We start from the raw sequence: 26,245 nt of genomic DNA, 5'->3' as shown, positions 1-26,245 counted from the left end.
ATTTTACTCTTTACACGTCTTAGGGGGTGAGTTCACCCAAACGTCACTCATTTTATATTCACCCTCATGGTGACTAAGGGTTGGGATTGTTTTCATTTATCCGTGCCACTGGAGCTCAGTTGTCTTCATCTTCTTCAAAAGACACAAACATCCAAATGCCTCCATACTGCTCGCCTGTAAAGTCCCACTTCTATTGAAGCATCGACATGAGAAATTGTTCCGGAAAGAAAGTCTATATTTAATCCTTGTTTGTAGTTTAAACTTAGCTAAGGCTAGTGTTTACACAAACAAGCACTTAGAGTAAAAGTGCTTCTGGTGTATACAGTATAATTTGACATGATATTTATTTCAAAACAGAATATCTAAAATAAAAACTCTATTCTGTCAAATATTTTTTCCGCTACTTTGGATTAAATCAAATGACGGAATTACATTTGTTGTGTGCAGTGTATTGGATAATCATCAATCAACAATAATGTGTTACGATGTGTTTGTCTACACTATAAAAAACAACATTTTGATCACATGTAATCAATTTGGGAATGTGTGACTGAATTCTCATGGCCATGTCGCATGACAATAGGAGGATTTAATCCTCGTGTTTCTGAGGGGATTAAACTGGATTTTACGATAGAGAAATGTAAATCAATATCTTATAGGGTGGAATAATTCCCCTCATTATAAAATTCATTGAACATTTTGAGTGGATGTAGTACAAATATTTAACATGGTTTCAAATTCTTGTTTTTTGGACAAATATATATATACTATTTAAATTAGTGAATTATCTAACTCACATATAGTACAGAAAAGTGTTTAGAGAAATGTGAGACACAAGCTCATTGGCTTTTATCGTAAGAATGTGTGACATGTGGATCTGACTCTGGTCACAATTAGATTATTATTTTTTAAACAACAGAGTAAAGTTTTGTGATGTTTTCTAAGTTCTGTTAATTTCTCTCTCTTACTATTGAAGATAAGATAAGATATCTTTATTTTAATAAAAGAAGCTCAATGTCCACATAAATAAATAAAAGTTGTATACACATAAAATTACACTATATTATAAAAACTGTTAATGGTTAATGAGTATTATTGTTATTATTGTTTATTATAATCATGACATGTATTGGCTTTTGTAAGCCTTACATTTTTTTGGTTTTAGTAAAAAAAAAAAGTCTATTCTTGTATAACTTTCACACTTTAAATATGTCACTTTTCATTTTCAGTTGAGTTGCTTGATTTGCCTCCCCAGTCCCTCTTCTTCCTCAGTGCGATGACCTACAAAAAAAACCATCATCCCTACAATAGAAAAGTCTCCTTTGTGCATGTTATAAATATGTGCACATGAGCTGCTAAGATCAAAGGATGATGTTGCTCATTAAATTAGAATTATGACCTGACCAGGTTTGTTCTCTGTGATAATAAGACGATGAGGTTAGAAAGGTGTTTGTGTTGTTTCTTAAATATATATTAGTGGGTGCTTTTTTGACGCCAATGACTATTTTGAGAGAGTAAAGCTTGACATTGTTTGTTGTATTTAACTGTGAAGAATACATACTATAATAATACACATGTATTTAGGTTGAAACTGAACATCAAGAATAAAGGTTTACATATTTATTCACATGTAAACATTTGTCACTCAGCCTCAAGTCACACACACACACACACACACACACACACACACACACACACACACACACACACACACACACACACACACACACACACACAGTGAAGGACAAGCTCTGCCGGAACTAACATGTCTACACCTCAAATGAACATATTGATCAACAAAATAAACTCTTAGCCTGATTGGGTTCTTTTTTAACACAACAGGCTCAAAATCACATTATCAAGGAAATCAACTGGTGAAAACAGGATGAGTTTAAGCCGCTTAATTCCCTTGTTGATGGGTTTCCAGATAACGGGTCGACCCTTTCCTACAGCACAAAATTAACTGGTTAATCAGCTTAACCTGCTCTTTTCTTTCCAGTGGCGAAGCAGTTTGGCTCAAGGTAAATTGTAATGAATATCATGGAAAGTAATGTATTGTTTCTGAGTTGCTAAATTAAAATAAACATAACTAACAATAAGTATTATGACCCTTTTATTATATTTTTCGTAATTCAGCTAATGTGTAATAATAGAAGCATATTTTTCAATTTGTTTAATTTAAGAGGTTATTACCTTTGACCAAAATTCCAGCTGTGTGGAAATCATATTTTTAATATATATATTTATATATATCAATATATATATATAATATGTAATATTTTATCTCTCTCAAGAACTCTTTCTATACTAATCGAAATGTCAGTTACATTTTTCATTAAAACAGGACACCGACATATTCTAACTTCTAGTTTGACAAGAAGCCAAAAACTGTTGTCCTTTTTTTCACCTTTTTGTCACGTGTTAAACAATGAGATGTGAGATGGTGATCCGTTGTAGTCTGTTGTGTATTTTGAGTGGCTTCTGAGCTCTGTTTATATGAAACAACCCAAAAATCGAGTTGCTTAACAACATGCAAAGATTGAAATTGCGTATCTACACCGACAAGTGCACCAAAAAAAAAACACAAATAAGAATGTCTTAAGATGTTTCTTGAAGGAGTCAGTAGATCCATGAAACACAGAGGGAGAGGAAGATCATTCCAAATCTTAGGAGCAACAGCCTGGAAGGATTTCTCTCCTCTGGTCCGAAAGTGTGTCCAGGAACCATCAGTAGATTCTGATCCAGAGACCTAAGAGCCCGAGCTGGGGTGTAAGGCTGGATCAGATCACTGATGTAAGGAGGAGCCTGACCATAAATAGATCTGAAAGTATGAACCAGAATTTTTGAATTGATCCTGAAAGAAACTGCCAGTAGAGTTTTAAGGATCGGAGAAATTTGAGTTCTTCTACTAGAGCTGGTCAGAATTCTCGCTGTAAAGTTCTGTATTTACTGCAGGCGAGACGGATCCATCTTGTTCAGACATGAAAACAAACTGTTAAATTAGTCCAGACGAGAAGTCACAAACGCATGGATTATAGGCTCCAGATCGTGTTGTGACATCATTTTCCTAAATTTAGAGTTTTTTCTCAGTTGAAAGAAACAGTTTCTGGTCAGTTTTCTGCAGTGTTGAACTAGAGACATGTCTTTATCAAATACAACAGCCAGGTTTCTCAGTCTCAGTTTGACAGACTGGCCTAAGTCACCCCGGTACTGACACAACCCTGGAACCTTATCATCAGAGTTTCAGTTTTGTCAACATTTAGCTGGTGTTTAAGTGTTTTCACTCAGCCATTGTTTGATTTCTATCAAGTAGTGTAAGTTTGCCCTCTTCCTGTTAACTTATATTTTGTGATTCCCATTTCCTTCTGTTTTCCTGACCTGTTTCTGGCTCCTATATACTTCTTGGTCTGTCTAAGATGTGTCCAGAAATTCGATCGGATGTCACATGATTGCCCATTATTCAATTATTTTGTATTAACTCATAGCTGTTCAGTATTCCTTTCAAGCTGACTTCAGAAATAATAAACATTGGAAAGACAAATAAACAAATTTTTCGTAGGAGTTTGGTCAAAGACTGTTACAACATATTTTATATAAACCAGAATAACGCTGTTTAGATGCCCTAAAATGTAAAACACATGGTGTTCAGCTGATCTTCACAATGTTGACACTCATATCTGTTTAATATACTCACAATTATAAAATATTCACTTGTAAAAAATGTTTCAAAAGAAAGGGTGATTTGTCAGTAATTTTTCATTTACTTTTTTCAATGATCGTCTTTGCTACAAGTGTTACTTCTGCCGTAGGAAATGTCTTGAATGGTGCAGAATAAAAGGGAAATTCCTGCATGAGGGCAGTAACACGCACAGACAAACATGAAACTTAAAGCCCTCAGACATGTTGTGAATTTAGTCTGCTCACCCAACGCTTCAGGTGGACGGGAGACGATAAATCCTGCCTGTCAGTTAATCTGTTGAATAATGGATGCAGTACAAGTTGTGAGCAACCACAACGGGTCAAAGTGCCATTATAGAAAGGCGGACACTGACTTACTTGTGCAGTCTGTGCCACTTTTACTGAGTTAATGTTTTCAACTTAAAGCAGACGAGTATTCCTAGATTCCATAGAAAAGTATTTTTTTAATGCAATATCCTAAATCTGTTTCTTCTATATCCAGTTTGTATAATATAATCTGAACTACTGCTGCCTGTTTCAAGAAGTATGTACCATTGAAACACATTATAAATTCAAATGGAATGAAATGTCAGACTCATTATGGTTCCTATGTTTATCAGCTTCTAGGTCCTGATAGGAGAAACGGTGAAAAGGATTGGAGATAAAAGTGTCAGGATAGGAAAAAAAAAAAAGATAAGAAGGATTCCATCTTATTTCAACCAAATTAAATCATATATAAACACGGATTTTCTTTGAATCTTGTTTAATCTCATCTTCATCTGATCATCAGGTTTTTTTAGAGGTCAATTCGAGAATTAAATGAATGCAGGGGACTCTAGGGAGGAGAACAACATTGATTCAGTGTGTAAGACAGTACTCTATTGTTGACCACTTCCTGTTGTCCAGTGCAGCCTTTACTGATGAAAACCAGAGGACTTAAATCAAATTATAGACGAGCCAAACTGTGTTAATGCAGCAGAAATCAATGTATTTAGATGAGGCCCGGTTGAAAACAATGAATCGGAAAATTAAATAAAAGCTCTGATGATGTTCAGGAACAGAAATGTGGATGAATGCTATTCATTAGCTGTTCACTTCGGTGAGAGCATATCCAAGGATATGAAGTTAGTTTCGGTACCAGCTAAACCACTAGAGTGCCAGCAGCAGGAGCACGAAAGCAGAGTGTGAAGAGAATCAGAGCTGGCGTGACCATGCCACCTTAGGTGAGTGTGTGAGCGTGTGTGTGTGTCTGAGAGAGACACGGTGTGAGAGGTTTTAAGGTCAAAGTACAAAGTAGCGGGTAAACAGAACTTGGCTCATGCCACTGGAGGCCATTGGACCGTCAACTCACTGAATTATTAGTTAAAAAGTGTGAATCATGAAAAAGACAAGTCTTACCTCCTGACTTTATCTGAGCTCCAGGCATCTGTTTAATATCTGAACCTGTCAAACAAAGAATTGTCCTGATGCAGAAATGAAGCAAAGTGTTTTTAGTTTGTCACTTCAACACATTTGGGCTGTGGGCGGTACTAAAATTAACATCAATCAACATACTGCAGGTTTAGATGGGTTGTCTGTTAAATTTGCCAGAACCCTCAGTATGAACTAGCATCATTATCCGTGTACATTTCCAAACTATTTTACATGCTTAATTTATTTTAATTGAAAACATGTCTTTTGCCGTAGATCTTAACTTTAACGGCCAATAATGTGTTGATTTAAGTGTGTCTTAAATAGACCTTGGACTCTATTGTACTCATCAGTATGTGTCTGTTTGTACAAAACTCTATTTTCATTGAAATATTTACTTGTTTACCATAACCACGCCCACTCTGCTGTGATTAGTCAAGCACTGTGGTTTGTCACTGCGGGTCATCAGTCCAGGAAGTTTCCACCCCCTAGGGACTTGTAGTATAAACAAAGTGGGCGTTATTACAGCTGGCTTGAGGAGGAGTGAAGACCATTTTTACACCATAATGGACACCGCTTTCGTAACCTCTGGTTTGCCGAGATTTCAGACGGTAATTCAAATGTATATAAAATTGTTCAGAATCTAATACAAAATGTATAAACAATTGTGATCATTACTCAATTTACAAAACGCAAATGGATTGGGATTTGCTTATTCCTTTTCCAAATCTGTTCAAACGACCTACATTTTTTATCAACATTTTAAATCACTGTGTAACACCTCAACAAAAAATAAGTATCTTCATAGAAAAAGGTTGCTACATATGAAGGAGGAGTTGTTATACCTTTATTTATGGAACAGCTAGTCAACTCAACTCCAGCCATTCGATGTTTTAAAAATGTTCATTAATGAAAAATATATAACCTTTAGAAAGTCTTAAAAAAATCTTAACCACACAAACACGTTGGTATGAGCCATGTGTTGGCAAACCTTTGGACTCAGGGACTATTAATCTATAGTATTAGTAATATGTGCGTAAGTCAGTTCAGAAGAAAATAGAATAAAAAAAAATACATCTCTTGAATACATCATGGAATTCAAAATGGCATCATGAATTATGCAGCCACAGAGAAAATCAGTGCCACCGAGGGTAAGTAGTAAACCAGTTGATTCACACTGGGAAGCTGTTTATTCCAGTGTTCAACGACCTTTCTGTCACAACAGCTGTTTATCTGAAATATACTTCTCCTGCCTCCGCACTGGTATTGTTCTTTCTCATCTGCTCGGGATCTCTCAGCCGCTTACCTTATGCAGATTCATTAGATTTGTGCTTGGGGGCGAGATGGGTTACCACTAAAAATTCTAATTCCAGTTTACAATGCACGTCTTGTAGGATTGGCTCACCTTGCAGCTATTTTTCTTATTAATAATCAGTGTTTTATTTGCAGCAGCCCGGCTTGTGCCGCTTATCCAGGAATGGAGCAGATGGATAAAGGAGCCAAGAAGCAATAAGCTTCTTTGAATAAGAGAGCAGAGGAGAAATAAGCTTTTTCGAGAGTGATTTGATTTCGATTTTACCTCTATTCTAATGAAAACAAGAAAAGTCTGAAATCATCAAAAAAAACGGGGAAGTCTTAGGGCTATAGTGGAAGATGTTACTGAGAAATGTCAGTGTTGGTTTAACGTAAGAAGCTTGCATTAAAAGCCATATAAGGTACTGAACATTGGCCACAAAGACAGCCCCATCATCTTTAAACATTGCCTCTGAATAACAATAGAAGAACCAGAGCCTTAAGAGAGGTAACAGAATAGTCTTCTTGATCTTTTTGTTTTTGTATTTTATATGTATATAACCTGTTACTTTTAGACATAATTAAGGTCTGCAACATACTTTGCCTCACGATATCTTGACCTCTTTTTAATTAAATTAATAAAATAAATCTAATTTGTTTCCATGACCCCATACAATTATTATACCTTGTTTACTTTCTAGTCTTTTATAGATGGAATCTTTACTATTTTTCTCCAAGAAAGACCTAAACAAAGTAACAATATAAGTTGGTGACCAAAGCCAAAAGATAAATGCTCCTTATTTAACAGAATATTTTTTTATTTCAACTAATAAAAAATATTAAACTGCGTTCAGTTCGCCAGATGTCTGATTCAACATCAATGATAACCTGCACCACAAAGTCTCAGGAGGACAGCCGCGGCTAAAGAGTCCTTGGCAGCATTCATTAGCCAAATTGCTTTGTCCTGAAGGCAAGGAAGGTTTTTCCTCCGTGACATCAAATGCACGCGGCTACACTTCCAGCAAAGGCAGCGGCGGTAGTTCGACCTCTGATTGGCCGTCTCTCTGAGACAGTCATTTAGAATAAAAGTGTTGGAAAAGTGGGATGGCGAGTGTTTTTCTCCTGCGGCATTCAGAAGTGGGAGATCTAGAGAGGGAGAAGGATTTGAAAGAAACAAACCTTTATCTCTTTAAATTTAATCTGAAATAAGACTTCAACAGCCTAAAGATAGAGAACCGAGTATTTGATCAAAAAAGTTCATCCATCCATCCATCCATCCATGAATACAAAAAGCTATATTTAATGAATCAATATTATATGTTAGATATTGTAAACATACAATATATGTACAGAACTATGATTTATGTATATCCGATTAACATGGATGAATGTAAAGCACTCAACAACAGCCATGGTGCGTTCAATGGCTTGTGACAAATAGATTTCACTGAAAGTTTGCTTGATTAAAATCAACTATTTAAACAAATTGAGAAAAGAAATCAGTGTGCTTTAGCTGGGATTGGAACAATATTATTGAGTCATTGAGGTAATAATATTAAATTATACATTGTACATTTTTATGTTTTTTTTTTAAAGCACAATACCGCCTTATGCCTACAGAAGAAAAGGAGGAGAACTGTATGATATTTTATAGCGAGGATGTACAGTGGTTAATAGGTAGCAAGCATTTCCAACAATAAAGTTCAAGGCCAACTAATGTCAAAACCCAACTTACCCACATGTTTCAAATGTTGAAGTCTTACTCTCCAAGATGCAGTAAGTCTCTCATCATGACCATGTTTTGAAGTTATTACTTTATAAAGTTCTACCCCGCTGATATCTCGGCGAACGAGAGGTTACGAGAGCTTACCATTGTGACGTTATAAAAGGCTTCTTGTCACATCTTGTAATTTTATTGTGACACACTTCCTGCTTTGTTCTACTTGTGTGAGTTTGTTCAGAAGCTCTGCGCCTGTTGCTGCAACAGGTGCAGCTCTTTAAGCAATTAATCCATCATCTCCCAGCAGCAGGCGCCAGATTATATTCTTCGCTACATGTCACATTTCAATTCTTCTCCTGTTCAACTTTCTGGATTTCATTTTTTGGTAGTTTTTTAGTTTTTAGTGCCTGCTTTTTGTTGTGTTTATTAGTGTGTTTTTCCCTGAACACCGCTCTCTTTGTATTTCAGTCTTTCGCCCCGGTTTGTGGTGTGCTTTAAATTAACTCGGACTATGATTTGGAAACTAGAAATTCTGGAAAAATATTCTTGGAACTCTTATTTATATTGTTATAGTTGTTCTTTAAAACTTGTGTGTAAACTCATCCCACCGCATTCGGGTCCGTCTCATTCCTAGACCTCACACTTCACTCCTCTTCCAGCCAGCGATAATCGCGCCCCTCTTTGTAAATACAATAAGGCCCTTGGAGGTGGAAACCTCCGGAATTGATGAACCTCAATGTTTGACCAATCACAGCACAGTGGGTGTGATTGGATGTGAGTGGCGAAAAAAAGATTTAATCTCCAGGGGCTCAAGCATATTTAGTAATGTGAAAATTTCTATTAAAAAAGATTCACATACTGATAAGTACAATATAAGTCTAAGGTAGATTTCCGAGACACTTAAATCTACACATTTGTTCGGCTAAAATTAGGGCTGACCGAACTCAAAAGGTATTCAAGCTGAGCCAGAGTACATTGTTATCCCAACTTTCATACTAAGATCACAAGCAGAATCGGTTGTTTCTGTTTGGACCAACGTTTGAAGAGAAATGACAAAATAATGAGCCTGTTTCTCATAAAAAAACATGGCAAGCTAGCTCTTCAGCAGGGGGTGAAGTTGAGTGAAGGATTGCCCATGTCTGCCTGCAATCAGCCCTTCATCAGCCATAAAACTAATGTAGCAGTCACAAGAACATTTGTGGCCCACGAAAAATCCTCAAAGATGTTTTTCAAAAAACAAGAAACATCCTGCTTCCATTTCCCACCGCTACCATCCATCAGGTGCTTCTCCAATCCCTCACATCACTCGTCAGTTCATGCAAACATCCCCAGACATGGTTTCCTCAAGCACAATGACATGTTTCTTGCAAAGACCTGTCTGACTAATGAGACCAGAACAAATCATCCTGAAACAAGTAGTTTCATGGCGTAAACAGAGTCTTGACATTTGATGAGTAGCAGTTATTTCTCCTTGGAAAGTTCAGCATCAACAACATCAGCCAGAAGCAAACTGCAATGTTCAGTCATCCCCGCTCTTCTGCAGCATTAAGTGAGCAAGAATGAACAGTTTGGGAAAAAAACAAAAACGGATTGTGTTCGTTTTGAGAGTCAGTTTTATAATTTACTGCAGGAATTCTGACCATATTGTTCCCTGTGTGCGACAGATCAACATTTTTGCTTAAATATCCAGTAATGTAAAACTAAAAACTTTCATTGAGTTGAGAACTATTTACACCTAAGAATGCCTTGACCTTATTTTCTGAATCCACTGACACTTACCCTATTCTACTCTGTGTTCCCCCAGCTTTTAATATTTGACCCTGGTGTATAGTTCTATATATAGAACCAAAAAGTGTGTTATTAGAGGCGCCCTACTCCGAGCAATAATCTGTTTGATAAATGCTTCATCCATTCAAGTGATTCATATTGTTATGGATCATTTCAGAATTGGAGGACATTTTGGCTACAAAGGTGAAATAATAAAACCTTTTATTTTTTTTATTTTTTTTCATTTTTTCGGTATTGTTAATGACAATTGGTTAATGACCATCCACGTGTCAACTTTACAGAATTTTGTAAGAATACTTTTAAATCAAGTAGTCTGAAAAAAGTCAATCAATTATTTCTTAGACATGTAAGACACTTACTTACAAATACTGTTAATATTGAGGATTAAGGGTTAACACTATAAAAGAAAAACATGTACTTCAGACCATTCCAAACAGAATAAGTACCATTAAAGAACACTTGTTGTCACAAATCCTAAGATAAATGAGAAAAAACAATTATAATAAATTAATAATTTATTAACTGTTCAACCGAACGAAATCGCTAATTTCCAAAGGTATCTAAAAATAACCAAAACCATGACATCTGGGTAAATTCAAAGAGATAACTTTCTTTAGTCAGGTGACTTTTATCAAAGAAATAGGGTGTGAATCCTGCCTAAGGGTAGAGGTAATCCCTTTCTGTAGTAAAAGCTGTGATAGCCTAACAGGTGTTGATCGGATTTCCCTCCGTGCAATGTGGCAAATACATGTGGCAAAATGTCCTTGTATATTCATGTATTGAAACACACCTCGGCTAGAGGTTGTGCAAACCAACTGATAATGTATCTAGTAAGCCATTGTTGGTGTTTGACTCTATTTTCACTTATACATTGATATGTACTGCCTGTAACGACTTGAAAAGCTCACCGTACTGCTGTAGTTCTAGAAAGGGTATTTGTATTGCTGCTGCCAAAATGTCTTCAGTTATTAAGAGTTTACACTCGTCTAGTGACTTTGCAAGGTTCCAAAGTCAGATACTCCTGATTATAACAAAAAGAGTCCTGGTTCATCAAACTGTCAGCAGACATAATGTTCTGTCAATAAAACTGCATCTAGTGTTCAGCTCAAGTCATTTCACATTTAAAATGATGATCCAGTCCGGGCTATAGGACAGATACCTGCCTTTGAATTTCTGAAGTCGATAAAAAAAAAGTTGAATTTAAATTACCCAGACATGCACACAAGAACACAAACACAAGTTACCCAATATAGCCCAATTGGGATGCGCTCGTCTGTTTCTACTAGGGTCCAGGAGTTCAGTGGAGGAGGGGCTGGCTCGTCCACCTGGCACACCCCCCTGGTCGCTCCCCCTTCCTGAAGAAGAGGGAGCAGTCTGCACCCCCTCTGTAAGAGACATCTCTGATCAGGACCACCGAACACAAGCCAACAGGGGTCAGTGGGAGGTCAGGGAAAAGAAGGAGTGAGGGGAGAAGGACAATTATTAAGGAGCCGGAGGATGTTAAGATGAATCCAGATGTTCAGGGGTAAAGACAGGAAGAATAGTTCTAGTCAGAAACAGTAGACTCTTGCCTGGACCTCATCGGTGCCCCCATCATCAGTCAACATCTTAGCAACAGAGAAGCTATTATGAACAGATTCCTCATTGTTACATCACAGACAAATACACGTTTAATTAATTAAACTAAAACACATCAGGTTTAAAAAAAAGGTTTAATGCAAAATTGGTTATTAATAATATTAGCATATGTTTGTTAATTGTAATATAAATTTAAGTAATAAGAAAAGATAGAAAGTATTGTTATACAACATTGAGATTGGTTGTCTGAATCTAAAGTGCAATCAAATAAAATGTGATTTAAGAATATAAAGGTTATTTAAAATGTCTTTTGTTTTTTTAATAATAACATATTTCTACTGAACATGGCTCCTTTATTTAAGCAAAATGCATCAAGCTATGTTGACAGTGACAATATATTTAATGTACAAACTGTTGAGATTGTTCAAGCAACTTTTAGATATGTCTTTGAAATCTTCTCTTTAAAAAATACCTGATGGTATTACTTATTCCATAATAGTACAACAAGTTACCTTCTGTATGTGTTGTCATGTGATCTTTATATGGAAGCCTTGGATCAATCGGCTCCACAGTAAAGTTTTAGCTGAGCATCAGCACTATGCGCAGGGAAAACTTTCGTTCACCTCCATTCTTTATACACACAGGACGGTTGTTGCCCATACAAGAACCCCACCAGAGACCACAAAGACCAGGATGGGAATAGAAGCTGTTGCCAAATTGGTGCGTGGCAGTAACGGAATGTAGTTAGCGTTGGATGAAGGAAATGCAAATGTCGGTATCGATGCCCTTATTTAACATCTTTTTGTGAATGAGTGTGTTTGCATGTATGCGCACGTGCGAGCGTGCATGTGTAAAAAAGTGTTTGCTTTTACAACTATGCTCCATGATCAAAAGAAAGATGCAAACAGGAGGATAAAGATGGGGGAGTATTCTATTGTTCTCAGGCTTTATTAGAGAGTTTCTGCTTTAATCACACAGTGGACGACACGGTGAGGGAGATTCCGACACTCGGAACATAATACGCCTGGAAGCAAAAAAAAAAAACGCATCTCTTCACAAGCTAATAAAAAACAAACAGAATCCAGCAATATCATGCATAAATGGGAAGACAATTTTGTTTATGATGACTAACTTTAGGAAGGTACAGATTTCTACTAAGACCGAGCAGTTTGATAGAAAGTTTTAGTATCTAATGTAAACTTCACTTCATCTACATATTGATGAATGATAGAGAAAAACATTATTTAGATGATAGGACATAAGATTTATGGTTCAGTCGTTTTATTCACCTATTTTTTTTTAATCTATTAGAAGCAGCTTCAGTAAAAAAATGTATACATCTTACACACTCTATTATGTGTAAGATTGATATGCTCTGATGTATGTGGACATTCAAAATTATGAGCAACTTTTCGTAACTTCTCCTGTATATCTATTGGCTCCAGGTTTGTCACAATAACCAATATTTAATCTAAAAAGTCAATGCAAACACGCACAACTTCCATAGATGCCTGCTTTTCTTCCCAGTAACAAACACTAAGACTTGTAGGGATTTCCTACTAAAAACACTGATATGCAAAATAAATTGTGTGAAATAGCTGATAAAAACATGAGGTATAAAATTAATATGTGGTTACCAGTCTGTGAATCCTTTTTTTTTGCGCACTTTCTCTCAGTCGATGATGCCCAAAGTATTCGGAGTTGCAGAAAGATATTTTTTTAATTTCAGGAAAATTGTAGAAATTCATCCATAATGGTATTTTAATTTTGGTATCGTGACAACCCTAATTTACACAAAGTCAATATTTCACATGTGTGGAAAAAATATGAATCAAGAAGTCAAGAAGAAACAACATATTAAAGTGTTCAAAAAATACTTTATCTTGTTGCTTTATGTTTATCACATTCAATGAGTTCTCCATCAAAACGTACAAATAAAACGATGCAAGTGAAGTCTTTTACACAAAGTGAGGTAACTCGTCCAAACTGTCTAAGGAAGTGAGTAAAAGAGTAAAAGTCAAACCTATCCAACCACCATCAACTTAGAAATCTCAGACGCCATCCAGCACCCGCTCTGAAAGTTGTTTTACACATTTAAAATACTCCAATCTTACCTGATGCCATTTAGAAATATCACTTTTACTGTGAGAAAAAAACTGTAACATGACACCCGCCAATCACTTTACTGATTATTGCTGGAATAGAAGCCAGATAACAAGAGATTCTGGGATGTTGGACAACAACCCTTTTCCCTCTCCTCAAACTCCCTTGAGGTCAGTTAGTACAACTCCTCTAAGACGACACATTCATTCCGCCATGGCTAGAATATATGGTTGGTCTCTCCGCATACTCAATGAGAAGCAAGGAGACAGTTGTGTACATATTTGGAGGGAAAACCTGCTGCAGGAGCACTAAGAGAGCTCTAAAAAAATAACATTAGGTTGACCACTTAGATACAGTTTTCTCATTAATGTGTCCAAAGTTTTCAACTTAATGCTTGTTTTTTGTTTATATAGTCACAGAGATGCACAGGTAGATGGTGTGTCAATGATTTGAAATTAAACATCGGCTTTTGAGGGCCAGCACACACTCTTTCATAGTATTCTTGCAGATATTTACATCTGCTGCTACTCTTTTCATCAAAATGTAATTCCGTCAACTTAATTCCAGAAACACTGAATGTGTAAATCGCCTGCGATTCACCTTGTCAGCTTCCTTAGTGACCATCGATCTACTGTACAGCATCTGGAGGTTTTAGAGGCAGAGTAACATCTCAGACCGGGATGCAAATCAAATCTCACTCAGAGACTCAAAATCCTTTTAACTGCCAAACTGCTGATAACACGATTTAAAGACATTTATCAGGCAGTTTAAAAACAATTATAACAAATCATTTTGCAAGTTGTCACCAACTGAAAAAACACCTTTGTATCCATACTGTATACAAACAAAGGCATGGATGAAGAAGAACAAAGCGGTACAAAAATGATATTGATTTGTATATTGTGTAGGTTAGATAATGGAAGATACTATTATCAGTCTGATGATGCACTAGTTACGGGTAAAATAGATTTGATGAGTTAATGGTGCCGTCACTGAGATTAAGTGTCACCTGATATCTCTGACTCTTTATCAGATGTTTCTAGATATTAATTAAAAACATATGTTTGCACACAGAAACATCCTCAGCACGAGCAGCTGGACAAGGTCAGCCAAAACACGACTCCTCCCTCTGAACACAAAGTCTGGAATACTACACCTCCAGCTTCTGCTACAGACCCAAGCGGAAGCCAAAGATGGAGCAGAAATCGATGGATCCTTGTCACCACAGCGTCAAGTTACCAATCTAACACAGAAGTCCATCGACCCAGATTCAGATGAGACCGGGGAAGGTGTACCTGGACTCTTCCAATGTTACTGAGGACGAGAAAATGTACATCGTGGACTGAGAATGTAAGTCAACGAAAACACCTCAAATGTTGCAGAAGCAACTATTGTCGACAGAATTCTGAAACTTGTCTCGGTGATGACGTCAGAAAAACAAGGCAGTTGTGACTCTGAAGTGGTCTGGACCAGATGGTGCAACAGTACTTTTGGTTTAACGTTGGTGTGAGAGCTGTTCCGCCTCCTACATGGCTCTCTCGCTGAGACATAGAGCACAGGAATCTCATCATAGCTGCAGCAGATCTGCAGTGCCGACAAAATGTCCAGTTTTTGTTTACCGATTGAAAAGCTAAGAGAAGAGCATTGAAGTGATAGTTCAGCCAAAATTCAAACGCTTCACTCAGTTAATACTCATTTAAGCCTTATGTCAACTAAGGGTTGGGATTATAATCTGTTATTTTTTTAGCGTTATTGACAAAAATGAATGTTCATTTTAATGTAGCCACTGATGCTCAGGTGTCTTTGTCTTCATCTTATTCCAAAAAGACACTTAAAAACAACCAAATACCTCCATACTGCTCGTCTGTAACATCCGTCTTGTAATGAAGCCTCAACAAGAATAATTGTTCTGGAAAAACTTTAAGTCTATTTTAAGATTGTTTGTTGCATAAATTTAAAGAATAACAAGTGATACAGGAGACAGAAAGCACTGCACAATACAAGATGGGCAAGTGTGTCTATTTGGATGAAGATGAAGACAACTGAGCTACATTCGCTACATTAAAATTAACAAACATTTTTGCCTATAATTTAAAAATGAAATGGATTATTCTGAAAATAATCCCAACCCTTAGCCGCAGTAGGATCAGTAGAAAATGAGTGAAGTTTGAATTTTGGGTGAATTATCACTTTAATAAAAATCAAAAATCTTTCAGACAGAAAATTCCCAAAAGTTGCGATTCCTGCACCTTAACATATTGTTGTCATGGCTTATTTTTGCTATTTTGGCAGAGGCTCCATACAACTGGACTGGGGTCCCATACCAGTATAATAATCAGTATTTAATATCGGAACGCGCAGAAGGAAAATAAAAACATAATCTCCGTTGTATAGATGATAACTTTCTGAAGTTGTTTTATTTGAACAAATACCTTTTCAGATCTTACATTAGTATGTGACTCTTGAGACATCAGGGTGTTTGTTTTGGTCAAGTTTACAGAAGAAATAAGTATGTAAACTAGCAAAAAAAGAGCAACACAACAACAATTTATATGGTACAATCTTGTTGCGGGTAAACCATCCCATGCTTCCCGCAGTTTCTGTACTAGTACAGATTGGAATCCTACTACTGAAGTGGGATCTGAATATTGGAATTCCAATCTGTCCTAGGACGAAAGTGAATTGTTGGAACTACTCGCTAGTGACAGTAACCTCAGTCTATATCTAATGTCAACATTTCGAACAAGTAATACAACAGACTTACAGCGGTAACAGTATCATTTTTTTATTGCACTTATATGTCAAGCATAAATGTATGCTACATACTACTAACCCTAGTTACCCTACACAAACATCTATACCTACATGCATAACCCTAAACAAATGGTAACCCTACACACATTCAACAGAAGTAAAAGTAGAGAGATTTTTCTAACTCATAATGGCAGTATGCAGATGTATCTGATTTACATATCAATACAGTACAGATTGAAATTCCAATCAGTACTGGTAGGATTCCAGATCCTACTGGATTTCAATCTCTACCGTGAAGGGGTCATGCCAATGGCAGCTTTATTTGTAAACATTATTTTTTCATTTTTTCATTATTAATGGTATTCTCATGTCTAACATTATGAAATTCACAATTGATCTCAATAATAATTAAAATATTCACAGTTAAATGAAACAAACTACTATTACATAGCTCCAAATTATTTTGATTGTTTTTTTTCTTTCATTATATTTCCATTACACTGTGTGAAACACTTATTTGTATCACGTTACAGTGTCTTTGTGTTTAAAGGCCACTAGAGTTTCATTAAATTAGTGGATTAGAGATAAATATCATAAATATAAGAGTGCCATCTAGTGGTAGTTTAACTTGCAAACACTATCATGATACAGTGTCTTCACTACACAGATTTAACATGAGACCACCCACTGCTTTTGAACCTCTTGGATAACCATAGCCTGGATGAATGAGAACCTTCACGGACACACATAGATTCTGATAGATTGAAAATGGAACACACAACCACTTCTACAAGAAGCTAAAGACTACAGAAAAAAGTTTCCTCTGTGTATTTAAGTGTCTGAAAAGGAATAAAGAGACGTCCGTCATGGACTGACGTACTGAAGTGTGAACCAGCAGCAAAAGGCTGTTATAATCCGGAACTCGGGAGTCAGACGTGAGTCAGAGTGAATCACTGGACTGGACCCTGAAGGTACAGCCGAATAAACACCAGAACATAATTAGCTGAATGACTAAGTGGCTCTGCAGAAGTCACTTATGTAACGACAGAGTTTTTACTTCTGTGATATTTGTTCCTCATGTCTTTACATTTACTTTCTTTGGCATTTCAATTGGGAGGTATTCCATGGTGGCGGCATACAGAGCCATTCAGATTCTTCACTACACTCTTTCGACATTACTGTGAAGGTTGAAATGACACTTGAATAATAAACACAATATATTCTTGTTTCTTTTGACAAACTATGAAGCATTTTCTTTGACTGAATATTTTTTCATGTCAAATTATATTATTAAAAATTTAAATTGAATTAAACATTTTTACAAACATGGAGGTACCAGTTGTTTTATGCCGCTCTAGAAAGTGAACTGACGATAAATGTGGTCTTATGTTGTGGGTAAAATAAATAATATCGGCCTGTTTTACGAGTGAGAATATAACTGTAGATATTAAATAACCTTCCATTATTCTGACACATTCAAAGAAGTATATAATCACTCTAGTTGAACCCATGATTTTAAAATAACCATCTGCACTACACTCATGCTTCCATGAATGACCGAAAGATAATGACAAACGGTAGATAAAGAGAAGTGTGTGTAGGTCTGTGTGTGCCTGCAACACACAAGCAACAGGTGCAGATGAATTCTTATTAGTGGAGATTACAGGCTCTGACAATATGACATCCATCACATTTGATTGGCACTTACTCCAATATCCCAGGATCAGCAAGTCTTACATGTATGATTGTCCTAACATAGTCAAGTCAGACAATGATTACCAGAGAAATATACATTGTCGTTACACCATAAACATCACTGCAGTTTCTCTACTGTCATGAAGAAATGAAGACTTTAAAGAAAAAACTAAGCAGTTTCAATAGATATTATGAAAAACTACCATGCCGTTATCACATAGTAGGCCTTACATTTTAATACATCAATTAATACATTGAAAAAATGCATTTAATCTCAATATTCAATGTACAAATATATTGTCAGGGCTCAAATACAACCACACATAATGTAGTTTATTGCAAATTTAGGTTTTGCTGTTTGGATTAATAAGCAAGTATCTATGGGTTAAAACCAACATGTTGATGGAGGGTTTTTGTATGTTCTTCTGTCTGCACGCTAACTTAAGATGTCAAGAGAATGCACTTCATAACAAACCCATAACACCTGAGAAAAACACTGATACTCAAGATAAACTTGACTAAAAATAGCTGTGTTTAATTATCAGATAGAGAATAAATTAGATTCAAAATATTGCTTTACCGGTTTTTATCAGTCAATCACATTTTTATATGCAACTTTTATCAACTCTTTTTAAGTTGCCAATAAAAAGTATGTTTTTGTTGTTGGGGTGAAAACAATGGCCATTCATATGGCATTTACACACAGAATTTATCCAACAGAATCTGTTCAAGTAGGTTTAACAAAACACATGCATTTATGAAGACACTTTTTTTCTTATTAATAAATCATTTCTGATATAATTAAGGGCTTTTTTGAGCAATTTCTAGCCACAATTAAACAAATAGATGAATTTACTAAATACAATTATTAATGCATGTCTAAATTTTTACTGCCCATCTGTGCCTTGCTTAGTGCTATCCGATGCCCCAGTACACACTGTTGTTTATAAAAAAAAAGCAGTTACATGTATTTGTCAAACTGTTGTTTGAAATAAAAAACTAATGAACAAAACTTTCATGAGAACAAAAAAGATTGACCCTAAAATGACAGCGTAAAATAAACCACTCAGATTTAGCTTGAATCTGTGAAACACATTAAGTGTTCAAGTTCTGTTTTAGACATCCAGGACTGACGGAACGTGTGTCTCCCGAACAGGTATTAGGTTTCCGCAAAACCTCTCATGAAGTTTTCTCACATTTCTGACACATGGAATCAAACCCCGAAAAAGCTTCCAGACAATTCCAGACACCTTTGACGGGTCTTTTTGAACACGTTCAAATTCCTTTTCCGTGATGCAACTGATGCCAAGAGACCGAGAAGTCCAGAAAACGTTTCCAGACCTTTTGGAAAACCTTTATCTTCAGGTTGTTTACAATCTAGTTAATGAGGCCAAGCCTGATAGAAGCCTCTCGACGTCTCACGGCTGTCGGTCTTACATGTTATCAACTGTCGCTCTCACACATCCCTTCGTCAGGGACGGTGACACACATCTGCATGTCTGTGGCTGCCATGGGAATTAAAACGATGCACACAGCAGTCAAGCTGTCCTCACCTGCCGTACTTACAGGGGATTGCCAAGATCTGTGATGTGAACCATAATATATGTATGAAGAATGATATTTTCCCTCCCCTTGCACAAGGCACGCTGAAATATCTGTACTATCTATACTGAATTATCCTATTTGTTTTACTCTTCTGACTTTATTTCCTTATTTTATTACAATTTATTTCTTTACACTTTAGAAAAATAATTCATCTCCTGTCCCACACAGATTATTTAACCATGATTTTATCCTACAGATTCCATCAGAACTCACACCAAACTGCAGATAGGTTTACATTTATATATTTTTTGAGCTCCTTTGCAATATGTAAATTAAAGTATTTTGGTTTAAAGGGAAAAAAAATCCATAGAGACCATTCATTAATAAAATATAGTCAATAATCACTCCCTGATTATAATTAAAATTAGGGTTACAGAAAGCATAGGTTTATTTAAGGGTATAAATTAGATTTTGAATTGTATTAATAAGATTAGATGAGTCTAGTCGACGTCTCTAGCCTCACCTAGACCAGCGTTTTGATGATCTGTTGCCCACAAACACTGCTCTAGGAATAAATGAATGTTCAACAAAGGATATCTTGAAATCATTATTAAGGAAAATAAAGAACACCCATATCCTCAATATAACCACACACTCACACATCTATTCTCAAAACTGGGAATTATGTACAGGTAATACAGAATTCTGTGGCACAACTACAGATCAGGAGCGACCTAAAGACAAGTAGGGAAAAGTACATCCACGCCTTTGCATAGAATCCAATTTTCCATTTCTAAATTGAAACGATTGACTCATCCAATAAAATGAATGAGAGTCGTTCCCTTCAGATGTTTCTGAATGGAGTGGATTAACGATCAAAACAGCCGAGGGTAAACCAGGAGATGGAAACGACAGAAACATCAGAACTATTTCTCCCTGAGCGTCGGAGCAGGAGGAGCGAAACAAGGGGTGGATAAGGTGCAGCCAGGGAGAAGAAGGCGAGCAGGGCATGAAGTGGTAACAAACCAGCAGAGACTGATTACTGGGGACTCACCAATAATGGGAGCCAGACGAAAGATATCAGACAGACGGCTGTTGACAGGCTCGTACGGAGAATCCTCCAGGAAGTCGTTACCTGAGAGAAACATTGAATCAGCAATTAATAATTTGAATGTTTTGCAGTGAATTACATGTTAATGCAACTGTTTTGTCTTACAATATTATAAGTTCCTAGTTTTAAACTTGAAGAATCTTTACCTGGAACAATTTGTATTGATTGATTAAAATGCCCTTCACAGGTCGATTGTAAGCCAGCTTTACTTCACAGCTCGACCAGTTACTGTAGAAACATCTCATCTTAACCCTTGTATTATCTCAGGGTCAAGGTGACCCAGAGGCCCAAAATGAATGTGTTTGTGGTATTGTTCACCTTGACCCGGAGACCACACAAGGGATACCTCAAAACATTTGTTTTCGGATCTCCGGGTCACCTTGACCCAGAGATAACGCATGCTTTTTAAACGTAACAGTATAGTGATATGTTAATCAACCTCCTTTTGCACAGTATTAGTTAGAAAAACAGAGGAAGACTTTTAAATCTTAAATCATCTATGTTGACGAGGGAAAGAAACAAGTACAACATTTCTTTTTTCCTGTCAAATTCAAGGTTTTGTTACACAGAGATCGTCAAATAAACATTTTCATCATGTTGGACCTTGTACAGCACATCTGATATTAACGTTAAAATATTAGTGAATGGCACTAAAGTAATAAATACTTAATAATATGGTATGACAAGTGAAGCAAACTAATATAAATTGATCACAAAACCATAAATAAATAAGAAGGAAGGTCCTCACTGTCGGCTATTGATTTGATTAATTCAATGGACAGTAAAAAGTCAAAATGTTTTTTAAAATATATATATAAACCAACATAACTGCTACTGTTTAAATATGAAACAAAGAGTGTAATAATCCACTGTCATGTTGATTTATTGACTATTCGAGCACTTTAATCCAAGTTCTGATTCTAGAATGAAGGCAATATTCAGATTAAAAGGGAAAAGAATGAATAAGCGAAAGACAATAGTGCCATGTAGCCAAACTATGTCATGTTGATATGAAAACAGGAACACATTTCTGTTACAGGAGTCTGGATTGTCATTAAATGAATAACACTACTATTTGCTGTGGACACAATGACTAGCAAGAATAGGGTTACAATTGTATTTCATGGTTTTCATATTTAAATATAAAGTGGGACGTCAATTTAAAACTTTAAAAAACAAGACTTTGAATGAAAGAAAGTTCCATTCTTGGATTCTCATGATAACATGTCGAGCATTATGTCAGAGATGTCGAATAAACACTGTATCTTTCTCTTGACATTTTTACCAGTATGGATCTTGTCCATTTTTAAGGAAAGAAGTGCATTTGTTTTTGTTGAAAAAGTAACAATTAACAAGGGATTTAGTTGTTTTGCTTTCAAATGTAGTGGCACAAAACTGAAAAAATACTGCTAGAAACAGAATTCTCAGAAATTGCGCTTTTATTTTCCCTGTAAATGTTTGAAAGCATCTCTGGAAGAATCAGACGCTCATTGATTGATGAAGAAACATGTTTGCTCTGGCTTGTTTATAGCACCATTGTGGTCTGTGTGTTACTCGCATGATTCGGGTCAGTCGATATCCACGCTGGCACACGGACGCATGCTTCATTAGGCAGGTTGGTCAGCAGGGGTTGCACAACTGGACTGAGAGGATACTTGCATTGCATGGGCGGTCACTTTAGGAGGGAGCTCCCTCCCCCTCCCTCCCTCACTGTGGGTGTCTACTGGGTCCATTACTTTTAGAGCCCAAGGGGTCAGGAGGCCGTGGTTATGCTGGGTTAGCGTTGGGTGAGATTTCACTGACTGCTCTTTTTTAGGACAACTGTTCAGACGCATTCACCCGGTAACATCCTTTTTTTTTTTCTCTGCCCAAATGGCTCTTATTTACAGAACAGAAAACTGCGAATGGCGACTTAGTTATTAGTTGACCACAAAACCATCATTCAATAAAAGCATGCCATTACCACAACTATCGATCTCTAAATCAGAGTACATAACAAAAAAACCTATTCAATATCTGATGTACTTCAGAATCTTCCAAACTTTGACTGATGATTAAGTGACGCTCTAAAATCAGACTTTTTCTCTGTTAAATTGCAAATGTAATATCAACAAAAAAGAATGTTTATTTTGAAAATATATTACACTTTATAATGATGATAAAAGGAAACAAGAATGTATGGAATATTTGTTTTAATAAAACCATACTCTCATGATTTATTTATATTGTTTTAAAGGTCAAAATACTGAGTGTTCAGGAATAACAAAAACAGTCATGCATGCAGTAGAATAGAATTCACTCAGTCCTTGCAGTTTACTATTTCAGAAGAGTTATTCAAAAGCCGACCACTATTATAGATTTCTAAAAACTATTCTTGTTGGTTAATTTTTGAGTGTTTTTTGAGTCTTTCCGTGGACTGTGGAATGTTGTTTTATTGCTGATACGCCAGCTGTAACACTCAGGATCCCTTTGAGGTGCAATGCAGTCTTTAAAACGAACTATAAATAAAGCCAAATCTGTTGTTTAATGTTACCAACCATGATTTTTAGAAGCTGTAACAACCACCTGATAAGCTTTGGATGAACTGCCATATCCATCTTTTTGTTACACTAACGTGATATTCAATGTTTTTGTCAGTGGGAGACTTGGAATTATTGCAATTCCATAATACGATCCGTCTTACCTTGGGAATTTTCTGCACAGTCCTGGGATAAATCAAACATTATGAAGAGATTTGGGCCTTCTCTAAGCTCAGGGAAATCTTCTCCTTCTCAGAGGTCATGATGAAGTGAAGATTTTTTCACTTACTTAACCCTGTGGCTAAAGATTTTTTAATATAGACTTTACCAGCGTAATCTATAGGGAGACACCAGGGCGAGCTCTTGTCTCAGTATCCAAAACAGACACACCAAGGTATGCTTATGAAAAAAAAGGTTAATGCTTTCTCAAAAGTGCTCAGGGGTCTTCCATTCATTATCTCCTCACCTCTGTGTCCTCTGAGATTCATCCTTATGTTAGAAGAAAAAGCTGGAAACTTATTGAATCAGCACTTTTTTCATTTATCATTTTTTTTTTCAACTAGGGTTTTCTGCAGAAAAAAACATGAACTTCCAAGTTTTAACTAGAAGTTCATTTTATTGAATAGCCAGAGTGGGTGGGCGACATGAACCCACCTTGGAGGGTCTGGTAAACACTCCAGTAGATGCGCAGGCAATTCTTCTCCTTCTTCATGCCTCTCTTGCAGCGGCAGTTGTACAGCGGGCTCTGTTTGAGCGCGTCCACGGCACTCCGGCACTCGTCCATCGCTTCCACGCCGGACACCAAGCTAAAGTTGGTCTCTTTGTTACCGGCCACGCACTGTCGCATGGTCCGATACTTGGAACTGCAGGCCGGTTCTCTTAAGCACTGCTCGCTGGCTCGCACGCAATCCGACCGGCCGCGTGAAGAATCCTCCGCCGCGCGCAGCATGTCTGGGAATAAAAAAACAAAAACAAAAAAAAAACACATTTAAAAGAATAAAAGTTTATTTATCCTTAAAAATACTTCATCTCAAGATGCGTACGCGCCTCTAGCGCTCCAGATTCGCGTCTGTAGCCCCAGATTCTACGATGACTTATTTTGAGATCACTTTATTTTTACTTTGGAAATAAAAATACTCGAAATATAAACATGCTTTTAAGATTCGGACTTACCCAAAAGAGGCACCAGGACGATCAGAACCGAGACGATCATATCTCTTTTTTCCTTGTGAGGACTCAAGAATCCTTTTGTTAAAATAAAAAAAAAAAAAAAGACTTAAGCGCAGTTTAATTCCCACAATACTTCCGTTGAATCCATGGAAAACATTTGACCAGAACAGATCCAACAGCTAAAAAAAACGATTCCCGGATAGTTTTTAATTGTCCTTGCAAGTGCGTGCGTGGGTCTCCGGGGTTCTCAGTGGAACGGGTCCTCCGGTCCGACAGGATGCTCGTCTGGAGCCGCACTGAAGTGATCAGGAGGAGGCAGCATCCCCCCCACACACCACACAACACGTCCCACCTCAGATGCACTCGCACTTGACTGACTGGACTGACACTTTAATGGAAACTATTAATTAAATAGATTTAAATTAAAATATATAAACATGTATGCATTGTGCAAGTGTTCACCAGAAATCACGTTACAAAATGTTCTGTATCACTTAATAAGTTCTAACAAAGCGTATCCAATAACGATGCAAAAACAACTATAATTAAATATCAATAAAGAAAAAAAAAACTTGTTGAAATATTGAAACGGCAAAAGCGCAAATGCATAACTTTAATGATGAGTAATGACTGACAATTAAAACCCTTAAAAAGCGACTGATCACATGAAGAAAACGAAATAAAAACTATTTATAAGGGACTGTTGTTAAAAGTTAAAACACTGACTTCTGGTGAATAATGTGATGATGACGAGGACTCTTTTGGTTTAGAGGCACATTCTGTGGAAAATGTATTTTTTGGTGACGCAACTGTAATCATGCACAATGCACCACTGCTGCTATCTGCTGGTGGCTTTTAGAACTAATTTTCGACGATCAATTTTTTTTTTACAGAGGCCATAGTCTTGATTTTGTGATGCATACTTTTTAATGCCATTGCTGCATGGGCTAGTTCCGAAAACTCCGGTTTCCTCCCATAGTCCGAAAAACATACATGTTCATAGGGAACTTGGAGAAATTGTCCATAGATATGAGTGTGTGTGTGTATGGCTGTTTTTTGTCTTTGTCTGCCCTGCGACAGAGTAGTGTTCTGTCCAGGGTGTCCCCCGACTCTCGCCCGAAGAAACTGGGAAACTTGGTCCTCATAAGGGAAAAAGCAGCAGTGAATGAATGATCCCTGCATTATATGGAAAGGTTACTATATTTCCAGCATGCATACAGAACCAAGAGGAAAAGTAATGGCGGGTGTACATTCAAGGCTAGAGGATGTATAGTGCAGGAAATATATGATGAGGTCAGGAAGAAGAAAAAAAAGGGTTTAATGATGTCGCAAGACTTGTGTGCGTGGGTCAGGAAGGGCAGAGGAAGAATGGTGGTCGCACAGCATGAGCTGATGTTGGGGAAAGAGCAGGAATAACTGAGCAAATGCAGGACCCGTGTGGGAAGGTCAGTAAAAAAAACAAGGGAGGGAAGACAGTGCATGAGGTGTAGCAGGATGGTAGGAGGAACAAAGAAGATAAGAAAAGCAGAGGATATGATAATAATAAGGGAGTAGAAAGGAGGTCAGGAGCACTGTGACCCGCATAGACTCGCGCACACATTTGCTTATTCAGCACTGCAGAAATCTCAGCAGGGGGAGCTGCCATGAAACTCACCACACATTAATGAAAATCTCGAATCAATATGTGATATCATGGTGATGGGCAGACAGATGCCTCAACTAATTGTTTGAACCCAAAATGTTGTCCTCTCGACCCCCACTCCCTCCCCCTTTCTGCACTGCTGTCCCCATCAATGGGTCTTGTCATTTTTCTGGCATGTTTTTTTTTTTGGTCCGATCCAATCTTTCAATGTGCTGCCTTGTCATTCAAGTCGAACTGTG

At 36.9% G+C, this 26,245-nt stretch overlaps 1 protein-coding gene across 3 annotated transcripts in view; it reads right to left on the bottom strand.

Annotated features, from left to right (window-relative positions):
• The window catches only part of gfra1a (gdnf family receptor alpha 1a), a 68,213-nt gene extending 43,526 nt beyond the window's left edge, over nt 1–24,687 (bottom strand). For 2 of the 3 annotated variants that reach the window (XR_015713029.1, XM_087803379.1), the window contains exons 1-4: nt 24,368–24,687; nt 23,849–24,145; nt 20,619–20,699; nt 11,134–11,274 (exon numbers count right to left, since the gene is read on the bottom strand). Coding sequence is in view for 2 of the 3 variants with exons in the window: in XM_087803379.1 (XP_087659505.1) it covers nt 11,134–11,274; nt 20,619–20,699; nt 23,849–24,145; nt 24,368–24,407 (559 nt within the window). In the remaining variant the exon portion in view is untranslated. The remainder of the gene's footprint in view (nt 1–11,133; nt 11,275–20,618; nt 20,700–23,848; nt 24,146–24,367) is intronic. The other variant, XM_087803380.1, reaches the window with a different exon arrangement.
• Nucleotides 24,688–26,245: the final 1,558 nt, after the last annotated feature.

The sequence above is a fragment of the Callionymus lyra genome, chromosome 11, assembly GCF_982586985.1.
Source record: "Callionymus lyra chromosome 11, fCalLyr1.hap1.1, whole genome shotgun sequence".
NCBI classification, from domain to species: Eukaryota; Metazoa; Chordata; class Actinopteri; order Syngnathiformes; family Callionymidae; genus Callionymus; species Callionymus lyra.
This window is presented reverse-complemented; position numbering and strand designations above follow the sequence as displayed.